The sequence below is a fragment of the Symsagittifera roscoffensis genome, chromosome 3, assembly GCF_963678635.1.
Source record: "Symsagittifera roscoffensis chromosome 3, txSymRosc1.1, whole genome shotgun sequence".
NCBI classification, from domain to species: Eukaryota; Metazoa; Xenacoelomorpha; order Acoela; family Convolutidae; genus Symsagittifera; species Symsagittifera roscoffensis.
Genome location: NC_087064.1, coordinates 25,002,293 through 25,019,607, shown reverse-complemented (window position 1 = coordinate 25,019,607; position 17,315 = coordinate 25,002,293). Strand labels below are relative to the sequence as shown.

The 17,315-nt window shown below is 38.2% G+C and overlaps 1 protein-coding gene across 1 annotated transcript in view; it reads left to right on the top strand.

Moving 5' to 3' along the window:
- The window catches only part of LOC134842212 (uncharacterized), a gene marked incomplete at both ends in the record, with an annotated part of 54,452 nt that extends 38,008 nt beyond the window's left edge, over positions 1-16,444 (top strand). The window contains 2 exon segments of the mRNA XM_063858442.1: positions 10,497-10,646; positions 16,300-16,444. Coding sequence (XP_063714512.1) covers positions 10,497-10,646; positions 16,300-16,444 — 295 coding nt within the window.
- Positions 16,445-17,315: the final 871 nt, after the last annotated feature.

Sequence of the window (17,315 nt, the reverse complement as noted above, 5' to 3'; positions counted from 1 at the left end):
TACTGTGTTCGACCCAAGCGTGCTATTTTTCGACGGACTCTACTTAAACTGACTATGTTTCGAATGATTCGGCAAAAGCAGAAAAGTGCCCGACTGTGTTCGACCCAAAGATGCTATGTTTCGACCGACTCGACCTGATTAGGTTTTGTTTGGAACGTCTCGAGTGAATCAAAATTTTAATTTGACTGTGTTTAACCCAAGCGGGCTTTTTTTGACCGAATCGACTCGAACTCTTTATGTTTCGACTGACTCGACCAAAGCAAAAATTAGTTATATTAAGCTTCTAATCAATTCAAAGTGACTAAATTTTTACTGTTTTTGACTAAAGAAAAATGGGTTTGACTGTGTTCTATTCAAGCGTGCTATTTTTCGACCGACTCTACTTAAACTGACTATGTTTCGAAGGATTTGACCAAAGCAAAAAAGTGTTCTACTGTGTTCAACCTAAGCGTGCTATGCTTGGACCGACTCGAAAAACCTGATTATGTTTCGACTGATTCGATCGAAGCTAAAATGTGCGTGACCGTGTTCTACCCGAGCGTGCTTCGTTTTGAACGAATCGACCTGAACTGAAAAGGGTTACGTTTCAACTTTTTTGACTGATTTAAAATGGGTTTGACTGTGTTCAAACCAAGCGGGCTTTTTTCGACCGACTCTACTCGAACTCTTTATGTTTTGACTGACTCGATCAAAGCAAAAATTTGTTAGACTAAACTTCCTTTCAAAAAGTCTAATCAATTCAAAGTGGCAATATTTTGACGATTTTCGACTGAAAAAAAAATGGCTTTGACTGTGTTATTTTCAAGCGTCCTATTTTTCAACCGACTCTACTTAAACTGACTATGTTTCGAAGGATTTGACCAAAGCAAAAAAGTGTTCTACTGTGTTCAACCTAAGCGTGCTATGCTTGGACCGACTCGAAAAGCCTGATTATGTTTCGACTAATTCGATCGAAGCTAAAATGTGCGTGACCGTGTTCTACCCGAGCGTGCTTCGTTTTGACCGAATCGACCTGAACTGAAAAGGGTTACGTTTCAACTATTTTGACTGATTTAAAATGGGTTTGACTGTGTTCAACCCAAGCGTGCTTTTTTCGACCGACTCGACTCGAACTCTTTATGTTTTGACTGACTCGATCAAAGCAAAAATTTGTTAGACTAAACTCCCTTTCAAAACGGCTAATCAATTCAAAGTGGCTATATTTTGACGATTTTTGACTGAAGAAAAAATGGGTTTGACTATGTTCTATTCAAGCGTCCTATTTTTCAACCGATTCTACTTAAACTGACTATGTTTCGAATGATTCGACCAAAGCAGAAAAGTGCACGACTGTGTTCGACCCAAAGCTGCTATTTTTCGACCGACTCGACCTGATTAGGTTTTGTTTGGAACAACTCGAGTGAATCAAAAATTTAATTTGACTGTGCTTAACCCAAGCGTGCTTTTTTGACCGACTCAACTCGAAATGTCTTTGTTTTGGCTGACTTGGCTGAAGCAAAGATGAGTTAGACAGCGTGCTTTATTTGGAACGACTCGATTCAAAATTGGTGATAATTTGACTGACCTGACTTACTGAAAAGGTGTTTGACCTTGTTGGACTCAAGCGCGCTTTATTTTGACCGATTCGACATGAAATGGTTACGTTTTGACCGAATCGACTAAAGCAAAAATAGTTTGTCTGTGTTTGACCCAAACTTGCTAATTTTTGTCCGACTCAAACCTAACTGATTAAGTTTCGGAAGACTGGGCTGAAGCAAAATTGTGTTTGACTGATTTTGACCAAAGTTGGCTTTTTTTCGACCAATCCAACTGAACTCATTCTATTTTGGTCGACTCGACTGAAAAAAAACTATTTTACAATGTGTTCGACCCATGCGTGCTGTTATTTGCCCGACTCGATCTGAACTGGTAATGTTTCGACCGATTCGACTGATTTAAAATTGGTTTTGACTGTGATCAACACAATCGTACTCTGTTTCGATTGACTCAACTCAAACTGGCTATGTTTCAACTGACTCAACTATAGAAAATTGTGTTTGATTGTGTTTGACTCACACGTGCTATTCTCGAACTGTTCGACTGAAGCAAATTGTATTTGACTATGTTCGATCAATACGTGCTATGTTTTGACCGACTCGACCTGAAGAAAAGTTGTGTTCGACCAAGTTGGACCGATGCATGCCATGTTTCGACCGAATCAGTTGAAGCAAAAATGTATGAAACTGAGTTCGACGTTTTGACCGACCCGACTCAAACTGGCTATATCTCCGCTGAATCTACTATAGCAAAATTATGTTTGAATGTTTTCGACCCAAGTTGGCTATACTTTGACCAATCGAACTGAACTCCTTCTAGGTCGACCAACTCGACTGAAGCAAAATATGTTTGACTGTGTTCGATCCAAGCGTGCATTGTTTTGACGGACTCGACTTGAACTGAAAAGGGTTATGTTATGACCATTTCGACTGATTTAAAATGGGTTTGACTTGTTCAACCCAAGTGTGCTCTGTGTCAGTTGTTTCAACTCAAACTGCCTAAATTTCAACTGAGTCGACCATAGCAAAAATGAGTTTGACTGTGTTCGATCTAATCGTGCTAAATTTTGACCAACTTAAACTTAACTGGTTTTGTTTTGACCGACTCGACTGTAGAGAAAATGTGCTTGACTCTGTTCGACCCAAGCATGCAATGTTTTGACCGACTCGACTCGAACTGGCTATGCTTCGACCAACTCGACTGAAGCAAAACTGTAATTGAATTTGTTCGACCCATGCGTGCTATGTTTTAACCGATTCGATCTGAACTGGTTATGTTTGGACTGATTCGGCTGAAGCAAAAACTGGGTTTGATTGAGTTTGACCCGAGCGAATAATGTTTCGACCAAATCGACTAAAGCAAAAATGTGTTTGACTGTGTTCGGCCCAAGCGTGCTAAATTTTGTCTGCCGCCTGACCTGAACTGGTTATGTTTCGACCGACTCGATTGTAGCGAAAATGTTTTTGACTGGGTTTGACCCAAGCCTGCAACATTTCGACCGACTCGACTCGAACTGGCTATATTTTCACGGATTTGACTGAAGAAAAATGAATTAGACTGTGTTCGACCCAAGCGTTCTATTTTTTGACTCGAGTGATTCAAAAATGTTTTTGACTGCATTCAACCCAAGCGTGCTTTTTTCGACCGACTCAACTCATACTTTTTTTTGGCTGACTCGGCTGAAGTAAAGATGAGTTAGATAGTATTTGACCCAACCGTGCTTTGTTGGGAACGACTTGATTCAAAAGGGTGATAATTTGACTGACTTGGCCTAATGAAAAGGTGTTTGCACGTGTTCGACTCAAGCGTGCTTTATTTTAACCGATTCGACATGAAATGGTTATGTTTTGACCGAATCGACTGAAGCTAAAATTGTTTGTCTGTTTTCGACTCTAGCGTGCTTGATTGTATTTGACTCACACGTGCTATTCTTGACCTGTTCGACTAAAGCAAATTGTATTTGACTATGTTCGATCAATGCGTGCTATGTTTTGATCGACTCGACCTGAAGAGAAACTGTGTTCGACCAAGTTCGATCCATGCGTTCTCTGTTATGACCAAATGGACTCAAACGGGCTGTATCTCCACTGTACTGAAACTGTGTTTGACTGGGTTTGACGCCATACACGCTATATTTCGACCGACTCAGCTGAAGCAAAAATGTATGAAACGGAGTTCGACGAAGCGCACTACGTTTTTCCCGACCCGACTCAAACTGGCTTCATCTCCACTGAATCTACTATAGCAAAATTTCATTTCACTGTTTTCGACCCAATTTGGCTATATTTTGACAAATCAAACTGAACTCATTCTAGCAAAAATGAGTTTGACTGTGTTCGATCTAATCGTGCTAAATTTTGACCAACTTAAACTTAACTGGTTTTGTTTTGACCGACTCGACTGTAGAGAAAATGTGCTTGACTCTGTTCGACCCAAGCATGCAATGTTTTGACCGACTCGACTCGAACTGGCTATGCTTCGACCAACTCGACTGAAGCAAAACTGTAATTAAATTTGTTCGACCCATGCGTGCTATGTTCTAACCGATTCGATCTGAACTGGTTATGTTTGGACTGATTCGGCTGAAGCAAAAACTGGGTTTGATTGAGTTTGACCCGAGCGAGTAATCTTTCGACCAAATCGACTAAAGCAAAAAGGTGTTTGACTGTGTTCGGCCCAAGCGCGCTAAGTTTTGTCTGCCGCCTGACCTGAACTGGTTATGTTTCGACCGACTCGACTGTAGCGAAAATGTTTTTGACTGGATTCGACCCACGCCTGCAACATTTCGACCGACTCGACTCGAACTGGCTATATTTTCACGGATTTGACTGAAGAAAAATGAATTAGACTGTGTTCGACCCAAGCGTTCTATTTTTCGACCGACTCTACTTAAACTGACTATGTTTTGAATGATTCGACCAAAGCAGAAAAGTTTACGACAGTGTTTGACCCAAGCGTGCTTTGTTTTGACCGATTGGACATGAAATTGTTACAGTTTGACTGAATCAACTGAAGCTTAAATTGTTTGTCTATTTTCGACCCTAGCATGCTAAATTTCGACCGACTTAAACTTAACTGGTTATGTTTTGACTCGAGTGATTCAAAAATTTTTTTTGACTGCATTCAACCCATGCGTGCTTTTTTCGACCGACTCAACTCATACTTTTTTTTGGCTGACTCGGCTGAAGTAAAGATAAGTTAGATAGTATTTGACCCAAATGTGCTTTGTTTGGAACGACTTGATTCAAAATGGTGATAATTTGACTGACTTGGCCTAATGAAAAGGTGTTTGCACGTGTTCGACTCAAGCGTGCTTTATTTTAACCGATTCGACATGAAATGGTTATGTTTTGACCGAATCGACCGAAGCTAAAATTGTTTGTCTGTTTTCGACTCTAGCGTGCTAAGCTAAAGTTCGTCCGACTTGAACTTAACTGGTTATGTTTCGACCGACTCGAGTGATTCAAATAAATTTTTTGACTGCATTCAACCCAAGCGTGCTTTTTTCAACCGATTCAACTCAAACTGTCTTTTTTGGCTGACTCGGCTGAAGTAAAGATGAGTTAGACAGTACTTGACCCAAGCGTGCTTTGTTTGGAGCGACTCGATTCAAAATGGTGATAATTTGACTGTATTGGCTTAATGAAAACGTGTTTGAACGTGTTCGTCTCAAGCGTGCTTTATTTTGACCGATTCGACTTGATATGGTTATGTTTTGACCGAATTGACTGAAGGTAAAATTGTTTGTCTGTTTTCGATCCTAATGTGCTAAATTTCGACAGACTTAAACTTAACTGGTTATGTTTCAACCGACTCGAGTATTTAAAAAAAAATTTTTGACCTCATTCAACCCAAGCGTGCTTTTTTCGACCGACTCAACTCAAACTGTCTTTTTTTTTGTCTGACTTGGCTAAAGTAAAGATGAATTAGACAGTTTTTGACCCGAGCGTGCCTTGTTTGGAACGACTCGGCTCAAAATGGTTGTTTTGACTGACTTGACTTAATGAAAATGTGTTTGACCGTGTTAGACTCAAGCGTGCTTTATTTTGACCGGTTCGACATGAAATGGTTACGTTTTGACCGAATCGACTGAAGCAAAAATTGTTTGTCTGTGTTCGACCCAAATGTGCTAAGTTTTGTCCGACTCAAAGCTATCTGATTAAGTTTTGGAAGACTCGGCTGAAACAAAATTGTGTTTGACTGAGTTTGACCAAAGTTGGCTCTTTTTCGACCGATTGAACAGAACTCGTTCTTTTTCGGTCGACTCGACTGAACAAAAACTACTTTACATTGTGCTCGACCCAAGCGTGCTAATATTTGCCCGACTCGATCTGAACCGGTTTTGTTTCGACCGATTCGACTATAGAAAAATGTGTTTGAACGTGTTCGATCAATGCGTGCATTATTTTGACCGACTCGACCTGAACTGGTCATACTTCGACCGATTCGGCTGAAGAAAAATTGTGTTCGACCAAGTTCGACCCATGCGTGCTATTTAATGACCAACTGGACTCAAACTGGCTAAATCTCCACTGTAGCAAAATTGTGTTTGATTGGGTTTGACCCATTCACGCCATGTTTCGACCGACTCAGCTGAAGCAAAAATGTGTGAGACCGAATTCGGACCAAGCGTGCTACCTTTTGACCGACCCGACTCTAACTGACTATATCTCCACTGAATATACTATAGCAAAAATAGGTTTGACTGTTTTTGTCCCAAGTTGGCTATATTTTGACCAATCGAACTGAACTCATTCTAGATCAACCAAATCGACTGAAGCAAAAGTTGTTTGACTGTGTTCGGTTCTAGCGTGCATTGTTTTGACCGACTCGACCTGAAATGAAAATGGTTATGTTTCGACCGTTTTGACTGATTTCAAATGGGTTTGACTGTGTTCAACCCAAGTGTGCTCTGTTTCAGTAGTTTCAAATGACACTGCTTAAATTTCAACTGACTCGACTATAGCAAAAATTTGTTTGACTGTGTTCGATCTAATCGTGCTAAATTTTGACCGACTTAAACTTAACTGGTTATGTTTCGACCGACTCGACTGAAGAGAAAATGTGCTTGACTCTTTTCGACCCAAGCATGCAATGTTTCGACCGACTCGACTCGAACTGGCTATGTTTCGACCAACTCGACGGAAGCAAAACTGTAGTTGTATTTGTTTGACCCATGCGTTCTAGGTTTTGAACGATTCAATCTGAACTGGTTATGTTTGGACTGATTCAGCTGAAGCACGAACTGGTTTGATTGAGTTTGAACCGAGCGACCAATGTTTCGACCAAATCGACTGAAGTAAAACTGTGTTTGACTGTGTTCGGCCAAAGCGTGCTAATATTTGCCCGCCCTGACCTGAACTGGTTATGTTTTGACCGACTCGACTGTAGCGAAAATTTTTTTGACTGCATTCGACCCAAGCGTGCTTTTTTCGACCAATTCAACTCAAACTGTCTTTTTTTGGCTGATGTGAAGATGAGTTAGACAGTACTTGACCCGAGCGTGCTTTGTTTGGAACGACTCGACTCAAAATGGTTATTTTTTGACTGATTTTACCTTAAGAAAATGTGTTTGACCGTGTTAGACTCAAGCGTGCTTTATTTTGACCGGTTCGACATGAAATGGTTACGTTTTGACCAAATCGACTGAAGCAAAAATTGTTTGTTTGTGTTTGACCCAAACGTGCTAGGTTTTGTCAGATTCAAACCTAACTGATTAAGTTTTGGAAGACTGGACTGAAGCGAAATTCTGTTTGACTGAGTTCGACAAAAGGTTGCTATATCTCGACCGATCGAACTGAGCTGGTTCTATTACGACCGACTCGACTGCAGCAAAAAAAAAGTTTGATTGTGTTTGACCCAAGCGTGCAATGTTTCGACCGACTTGACTCGAACTGGCTATGCTTCGACCAATTCGACGGAAGCAAAACTGTAGTTGTATTTGTTTGACCCATGCGTGCTATGTTTTGAACAATTCAATCTGAACTCGTTATGTTTGGACTGATTCAGCTGAAGCAAGAACTGGGATTGATTGAGTTTGAACCGAGCGACCAATGTTTCGTCCAAATCGACTGAAGTAAAACTGTGTTTGACTGTGTTCGGCCAAAGTGTGCTAATATTTGTCTGCCCTGACCTGAACTGGTTATGTTTTGACCGACTCGACTGTAGCGAATATGTTTTTGACTGCATTCGACCCAAGCGTGCTTTTTCGACCCCTCAACTCAAACTGTCTTTTTTGGCTGATGTGAAGATGAGTTAGACAGTACTTGACCCAAGCGTGCTTTGTTTGGAACGACTCGACTCAAAATGGTTATTTTTCGACTGAATTGACCTAAAGAAAATGTGTTTGACCATGTTAGACTCAAGCGTGTTTTTTTTTGACCGGTTCGACATGAAATGGTTACGTTTTGACCAAATCGACTGAAGCAAAAATTGTTTGTCTGTGTTCGACCCAAACGTGCTAGGTTTTTTCCGATTCAAACCTAGCTGATTAAGTTTTGGAAGACTCGACTAAAGCGAAATTGTGTTTGACTGAGTTCGACAAAAATTGGCTATATCTCGACCGATCGAACTGAATTGGTTCTATTACGACAGACTCGACTGCAGCAAAAAAAAATTTGATTGTGTTTGACCCAAGCGTGCAATGTTTCGACCGACTCAACCTGATATGGATATGTTTCGACCGATTCGACTGATTAAAAATTTGTTCGACCGAGTTCGACTCATGCGTGCTATGTGTTGACCGACTCGACCTGAACTGGTTTTGTTTCGACCGTTTTGATTGATTCAAAAATGAGTTTGACTGTGTTCATCCCAAGCGTGCTCTCTTTCGGTTGACTCAACTCATACTGAATATATTTCAACTGACTCGACCTTAGCAAAAATGGGTTTGACTGTGTTTAAAACAATCGTGCAATTTTTCGAACAATTCGACTGAAGCAAAGTTTGTTTGACTGTGTTCGACCCGTGCGTGCTATTTTTTGACCACATCGACCTGAACTGGTTATGCTTCGACAGATTCCGTTGAAGCAAAATGGTGTTTGACCGTGTTCAACCCATGCGTGCTATGTTATGACCGAGTTGACTCAAACTGGCTCTATCTCCACTGTAGCAAAATTGTGTTTCACTGGGTTGGACCCAAGCGTGCTATGTTTCGACCGACTCAACAGAAGCAAAATCTTTTTTGACTGTGTTCGACCCAAACGTGCAATTTTTTGACCGACTCAACCTGTACTGGTTTTGTTTTGACCAATTCGATTGATTCGAAAATAGTTTTAACTGTGTTCAACCCAAGTGTGCTCTGTTTCAATTTACTCGACTCAAACTGGCTTCATTTCAACTGACTCGACATTAGCAAAAAGGAGTTTGACTGTGTTTAAAACAATCGTGCAATTTTTCGAACAATTCGACTGAAGCAAAGTTTGTTTGACTGTGTTCGACCCGTGCGTGCTATTTTTTGACCACATCGACCTGAACTGGTTATGCTTCGACAGATTCCGTTGAAGCAAAATGGTGTTTGACCGTGTTCAACCCATGCGTGCTATGTTATGACCGAGTTGACTCAAACTGGCTCTATCTCCACTGTAGCAAAATTGTGTTTCACTGGGTTGGACCCAAGCGTGCTATGTTTCGACCGACTCAACAGAAGCAAAATCTTTTTTGACTGTGTTCGACCCAAACGTGCAATTTTTTGACCGACTCAACCTGTACTGGTTTTGTTTTGACCGATTCGATTGATTCGAAAATAGTTTTAACTGTGTTCAACCCAAGTGTGCTCTGTTTCAATTTACTCGACTCAAACTGGCTTCATTTCAACTGACTCGACATTAGCAAAAAGGAGTTTAACTGTGTTTAACCCAAGCGTGCTCTGTTTTGGTTGACTCGACTCAAACTGGCTATATCTCCACTGTAGCAAAATTGTGTGTGAACGAGTTCGACCCAAGCCTTCTACGTTTTGATCAACTCGACTCAAACTTGCTATATCTCTACTGACTCGACTGTAGTAAAATTGTGTTTGACTGTGTTCGACCCAAGTATTTTTTGTTACGACCAATTCGACCTTAACTGGTTATCTTTCGACCGACTCGACCTGAACTGTTTTTTTTTCGACCGATTATATTGAAGCAAAAAAGTGTTTTTTTTTGCTTTCGACCACAGTTTGCTATGTTTCGATCGGCTCAACTGAAACTGGCCTTGTTTGGACTGACTCGACCAAAGCAAAATTCCTCTGACTGTGTTCGACCCAAAAATGCTATGGTTCGACAAACTCGGCTGAAGCAATTGTGTGTTTGACCATGTTCAACCCAAGCGTGCTCTGCCTCGACCAATTTGATAGAAGCAAAAATGTAATTGAATGTGTTCGACCCAAGCGTGCTATATTTCCAACGAATCAACTCAAACTGGCTACCAATTGACTGACTTGACTGAAACAAAATGTGTTTGACCTTTATCGAACCGAGCGTGCTATGTTTTGGCCGACTCGAGTCAAGCAAAAATGTGTTTGACTGTGTTAGATTCAAGCGTGCTGTATCGCGACCGACACGACCTGAACTGGTTATATTGCGACCGACTCTTCTGAAGCGAAATTTTGTTTGACTGCTTCGACCCAAGCCTGCTATGTTTCGACCGACTCGACCCATTCAATTTGGATGTGTCAAAATCTGAAATTTTTGCAGTACATCGACATATCTTTTTTTTTTGCCAAAACACCGCTTTTCGACTTTTGTCTAAGATCATGTAAAGGTTGAGCTCGGCTAGTGTTCGACCATGTTCTGACCACACTTTTCGTTCGACTTTGTGCTCGACTATTTTTGGTCAAAACTTAAGTCGAACTCCTCAACCCGGGCTGTAATGAGAAGAGTCACTCTCGGGTGGTGAAGAGGTCTGTTTTGAAGGGTGGCAAGGGCAATAAGTGGATCAGCCATTTGCTTCTAATACCAAATATTATCCATTTCCAACAGAGTACTGGCTGTACAATGGTCTTTTTGCACATGAGAATGGACAACTGTTATCACAAGGGAATGCTCAAACATCCCGACAGATTTCCCAACTTGTACGATAAAACAGACTACATACAACAAGCTACCAGACATGCATCCATCACTTACAAGGTCAGACGAAAACTTTTAGCCTTCTAGCCTATTGCAATCCCTCATTTTGCAAAAAGAAATTCTTAATATATTACCATGTTTCAAAAGCAGCATTTAAGGCACTAGAAGAAGCCTTATAGAGAGGAGAGGCCACTAGAAGAGGTCTTATAATTGATATATCACTCGAACCATTCCGATGGTTATTTGATATACCCGATTTTATATGGAAAGCAAAAAAATAAGACCTACCCGATCGAAATTATATTATAACTCAAAAAATTCCACTGAATATGATATATCATTCGACCCAGGGGCGGATCTAGGATTTTCTCGAGGGTTGGGCGGATTTTCGAAAATTTTGTCGACTTTTTTTTTGGTCGACCGAATTGATTTTTCAAGCTCTCTCTAAGCACGGTTTAGTCCCTATTTTGGCCTAATTTTGTGTGCCGCAGGCAAAATTTTGAAAAAACAGTCCAAAGAAGGCGTTTTTAGGCACTTTTTGGAAAAACTTGACCAAAAAATTGCGTTTTTTTCAGCGCTCGCTCCCCTCTCAAAATTATTATATATTGACGCCAAAGGCGCCGTTAGAAAAATTTTAGGGTCGTCGGCCAAAAATGGATTTCTTAAAAAGTACCAAAGGGGGTACCGATCACCCCCACCCTTAATCTGCCCCTGACTCGACCCATATCCATGAATATTTGTGGCAGCAGCGGATTTAGGAGAGCTTGGGCGGTCGCCCTCTTCCCTCAGGGATTCGACCTCTTGCCGACCCAAAGGGTCCCCTTTTGTACTATTTTCAGATATATATTTTTGGTGAGGTAACCTAAAACTTTTCTGAAGGCGCCTGCATATACTATTTTTTTAAGGAGCGCACGCCTAAAAACACGCAATTTTTTGGTCAAAGTTTTCCAAAAAATGCCTAAAAACGCCTTTTTTGGCCTCTTTTTCCAAAAATTTGCCTAAGGCGCAGAAAATTTGGTCATTACGGAGTTTTTATAGTGATTTGGGAGAGCTCAAAAAAATCAATTTGGTCGACAAAATTTTCAATCTTTCTTTTGAAAAGCCTCCCCCGCCCCCTCGAGAAAATCCTAGGATCTTTGAAAGGCAATCCAAGTTGTCTACGCATAGCTCGTTTCAGAGGATCTTTTCAGAGGATTTTTGAAATTGAGAGGATCTTTCAAAGGCAATCCAAGCTGTCTACGCATAGCTCGTTTCTATTGTTTCCCCACATTCCAGATTGAGTTTTTTGTTGAGCGTAGCTCTTTTTTTGCGACTCAAGGTAGTTTTTTTGCATCTAGAGCTTTTACGTGGTAAATCGGTCGGTCTGTGATAGACCTGAAGCTCAAGTTAGAGCTTTTTTATTACACTATTATTGCCCTGGGGGGGATCGAGTACTCTATATGACGTTCTCAAAGTGAACGCTTTACCACTAGTTTGTCTGTGAGATTACTGGCCGTACCGAGAAAATGTTTTATTTCTGACCTGGGTTACCTTATATAATCTAATTTTCTGGTCAGAAATTGTTTGTGAAATGTTTAAAAAAAGGAACAGCGATTTTCTTGAAATTCTTTATTTCTAATCTTGTTTCTGATCGAATTTAGCTAAATCTAGGCTATTTCTAGCTAAAAAAAAAAGACTCTGATTGGTGCTCGAAATCTCGACCTGCTATTTTGCATGCGGTTGTGCTAACCGCTAGGCCACATGACCCGATACTGTACGATAGTATTAGCAATCTAATGCAAAGCAACACTTGTTATAACAAGTATTAATTTGCATTGTATCGCTACGGCTGTTGTATATAATCGAAGCGTGTTTATCTCGTTGCGTTTGAGCAGTGAACTCATTTCTGGCTATTGCTTTCAAAAATTGTTAATTTCTAAACTAAGAAAGAAATAGATCATTTCCGTACAGAAAATACAAAAAATTTGGCTGCGTAATGTAATCTATAATTTGATGATTAATTTTTTTGATTTTTTTATCAGCAGGGTAATATTTCTAACTAGCTGTGTAGCTATTTGTGGCCCGGTACGTGATCTCCTAAATCAAATTAATCAGACTATGTCGTGTTGCACAGTGACTGGTTTTCAAGTAAAAGATGACAAACAATGGCTTAAGCGAAAAGCTAAAGAGTACATGCACTGGGTATAGGAGTAAAAAAAGGTTGTAGTATGATATTGCACATACAAAAATGATTACATGTCCAGGAAAAAGTGCGCTGCTATTTTTAACTTCGCAATGCGTATAGCAAGAAAGTTGAAAAAAAGTACCAGTTATAAGAAAAAAAAAGATGATTGGAGAAAGATGTAAGGGCGAAAACCTAACAGTTCGTAAGACTTTTTGAAATTATATACAGATATAGGTAAAATATCACGGTCGGACAAAGTGTCGTTTAATTTATTTTTCCGTTGTTTTTTGGCATTTAATACAATATGTGAAGCTCATCAGTTTTTCAGAGAGCTAATTTGGTTGAAAAGTTCAAGTTCCTTGCTTTTTCACAGCAAGAAAACCTCTAAAATAGTTATGATATTCTGACTAATTCACGCCTTGGAAACAACCTTTTTCAAATTTTGGCTCGGCTAATTCTTCTACAAAAATTTTATCAAGCACTTCTCAAAACTTAAACCCGAGATCTTGAATTGTTGCAGAGAAAATAAAAAGTGAATAAACGTTCAGTTCTATTCCACGTTAAGATAAAAAAACTTGACACTTCTATTTTTGGTGATTTTAAATGTTCTATGTGCTGAAAGTGGGAAATAACCTTGTCTTCAGTTAAAGTTTTGCCCTTTTTAAACTTTTTTCCAATGCAAAACCAGGCGAAGCAAATGTTCATCAGAATGATTTGAGTGGTATATTATCATCAAACTACTTAAATTCTAATTCCATTGTCAAAATAACACAAATTTTACTTATTGCTCATTATAAAAGTTTTGTTTTTATTTAAATTTTGGACAATTAAAGCGAGCGAGTTACGTTTGTTATAATAATGTTGGTTATTTAAAAAAAACGGTTAAACAAAAAAGCTAGTTTTTAATGATTAATGCAATGCTTCCCTAGCGTATAACATTCTAAAATTTCAAAAACAATTTTGTAAAGAATACTTGAAATTTTTTTTGAATGTAAGTTTTTGTTATTCATTTTTGTATGAAAACTGTATCAATAAAGACTCCACGCCACGCCGTATACAATAAAAAAAACAGCATGGATATAATAAAAAAAAATTTGTATACAAAACTATTGTTGACATATTATTTAGTCGAGCTAAACGGTTGTAAAGTTTTAGTTTTTCATTTAAATTCTGAACAAATCAAGCAAGTAAGTAACATTTGTTATAATAAAACTTTAGGACAATATTTACTGAAACTGGTCAAAAAAGTCAAAGTTTAAAATCGGTCGACCATTGTCGAGAAAAACCGTTATAAAGTTTTTGTTTTTTGGTTAAATTTAGAACAATCAAAGAGAAAAGTTGTTTTATTAAAATTGGTTATACAATGAAAAAACCGTTTAACAAAAAAGGCTAGTTTTTGAAGATTAAAGTAAAGCTTCTTGAGGTAAAAAATCACGGTCGGACAAAGTAATTTTTAAAATTAAATTTCCCGGCTTTTTTGGCGGTTACTACAATAAGTCAAGCTCATCAACTTTTAAGAGAGCTATTTTAGCTCAAAAATTTAAGTTTTTTGTTTTTTCACAACAAAAAAAACCTATAGATACTTATGAAATTCTGACTAACTCACGCCTTGTAGACATCTTTCTCAAATTTGGCTCAGCTAACACTTTTCAAATAATTTCATCTAGCAATTGTCAAATTTTTTAACCCAGTATTTTGAAAAGTTGCAGATAAAAAGAAAAAGTGAAAAAAAAACTTAGTTCATTTCCACTTTAAAATCAAAACTTGAGACTTCTTTGTTGGTTGACTGTAAATGTTCTAAGCGCTGAAAGGGGGAAACAACCTTGTCTTCGGGTGATTTTTTGCCCTTTTTTTAACTTTTTTCCAATGCAAAACTAGGCAGAACCCTTATTCCATTTTCATGAAAATAAAGTTTTTACTCATTGTCATAAATAAATGTTTTTTACTAAGTTAAATTTTAAACAAATAAAGCAAACAAGTAACATTTATTGTTTCTAACTTTTACGATAAAAGAGGCTAAAATTGGCCAAAAAAAGTCAAAATTCAAAAACCGGTAGACTATTATCGAGAAAAACAGGTGTAAATTTTACGATTTTTTTTGTTAAAAATGGAACAATTAAAGCGAGCGAGTAACGCTTGTTATATTGCAATTGGTTATATAAATTTAAAAGATGGTTCAACCAAAAAATGCTAGTTATTGAAGATAAAAGTAATGCTTCCCTAGCGCATAATATTTTGAAATATTTAATAAACCACTGTAAAAAAAACTTGAAAAAGTTATTGATTTAAAGTTTTTGTTATTCATTTTTGTAAAAAAAGACTGTAGTCAAAAAAGGCTGATGGTCGAACGGAATTCTAATCCTTCCTTCAGGTCTTCTCTCCACGCCGCGCCTAGAAACCAGCCTAGATATGTAAAGGAGTGTTTACAAAACTACTGTCAAATCATTCTATTGTCGAGCTAAACCTGTGCAAAATTTTCGTGTTTAAAAAAAATTGAACAAATCAAGCAAGCAAGTTACGTTTTTTGTAGTAAAACGTAACGACAAAGTTTTCGTTGTAAGTAAAAGCGGTCGAGAAGAGAGGAAGAGAAGAGGTTGACTATTGCCAAGAAAACTGGTGTAACATTTTCGTTTTTTAATTAAATTTCGAACAAATAAAGCAAGCGAGTTACGTTTGTTTTTTTTAAAATCGGTAATATGAATAAAAAAATCGTTGTAAAAAAGAAAAACTAATAACTATGATTCATGTATTGCTTCCCTGGCACATGATATTTTAAAATTTCAAACAAACTATTGTGATAAAAATTGAATTTTGATTTTGATTTTTTTTTGTTTTGTTATTCTTTTTTTGTAAGTTAACTATAACTAATAAAGGCCAATACTGACCTTCTAAGCGTTTCTTTAAGTCCTCTCACCACGCGCCCAAAAAAGCATAGACACGAATAAGAATGCTTGAGAAAATAGTATCGATACATTTTGCGCTACAAGCAGAGTGCTACTAGCACAGCAACCGTCCTTCTTCTCGACACCTCGGAAACATCGGGAAAATCCTATTGCAGTCTAAATCATGAAAGTTTCTCAATGTGAATATAATTTCCGGCCTTAGTTGCTGTTTTTGAAGACACCTGTTTTTGCGTGAAAAAAACTCGAGCCCGAGTCTTGCGCACCTTTTCAGGAGGCACCTAGCATAGTGGTGAGGTGTTAAATGCGAGATTGACAGATCGCGTATTCCATCATCTGCCATCGCAGTATTAGTGTGTGAAGACGAACTCTCACTTCAACTCTAGCTTCAGGTCTACCATGGCCTGATAACTTTGGCTACAAAAAGGCTACCAGGTGAAAGTTCTGGACGCAAAAAAAAAATTGCCAAAAAGAGGTTCACTCAACATAAGAACTCAATTTGGAGTTTGGGAAAAAATATAAGCTGGCTATGCTTAGACAGGCCGTATAGCCTTTCATAGATCCTCTGCGAATAGCAAAAACTGCAATTATTATGAATTTTAGATGGGGTTTACAGTATGGCTAATTTTTCGGTCGATGTTTGTTTCAGACTTCAACTATATTTGTCGTCGGCTATAACGACCGAGATGTGTCCACTTTTTTCAAGAACAAAGCCAAAGGCTTCGAGGGACTCAAGATCGTTCTCACAACTCTTGAAAGAAGCAAGCTGATCAAAGACCCAAAGACGTTTCCAGGTGAGTCAAATCAAAAGTGCTCAAATAGGCTGAAGGTTCAAATGATGATCAAAATGTAGATCGAACACTTTGTACTAATGAACATGAGAAATGCACACAACTCGAAATTCACGCCGCCATAAAGTCTTTTGAGACAAACAAGATTTTGATCGGAGTTTTTGAGGAAAAGCTTAGAGTCGAGTTGCGTTAAAGTAAAACATTTTCTGAGGAGCGAATGGTTAAGTGAAAACACCAAAAAGCACTGCAAAATTGAAAAAGTTTTCCTGATTATATCTTCCAATTTTTTATGCTAATGTTTTTATATATGGAAAAAGACAGAAAGATAATCTGAAAAATCAATGTAACAACGAACGGGGGAGATAGGTCACATATTGTTTTCTAAATTAGACGGTGATTTTTAATCTTTTCATTCCAATTTTTGAAGAAAGTGACGGAAAATTTGTGTTTTTTTTCTACAGGTGTTTTTTTGGCTTTTTAAATAGCAATTTTGATGCAATTTTTTTATGCTTCGAAAGAAATTGTTGAGCTCAAATTTGAGAAGATGTTTCACCTGTGATAAATTTTTGTAAAACTATGAGGGTTTGAAGAGTGCCAGATTGGGAAGTTTGGGATGATTACCGAGTGATAGTAGTCGTATTCAGAAAGATCAGTCGCAGGGGGGTTGGGTTTGTGTCAGCGAGTGCGTGGGCTAGAGCAGAAGGAAATTTTTCAAATTTAGGAACGAAAAGTGATTCTTTTTTATACAAAAATACAATAGCAAACAATACTAGTAAATTTATATTTAAAAAAATTTATGAATTAAATACATTTGTTCAGACCGTAGTACTATATCAATTGATAATCTTATCTGAATTGTTGGATAGTTTCATAG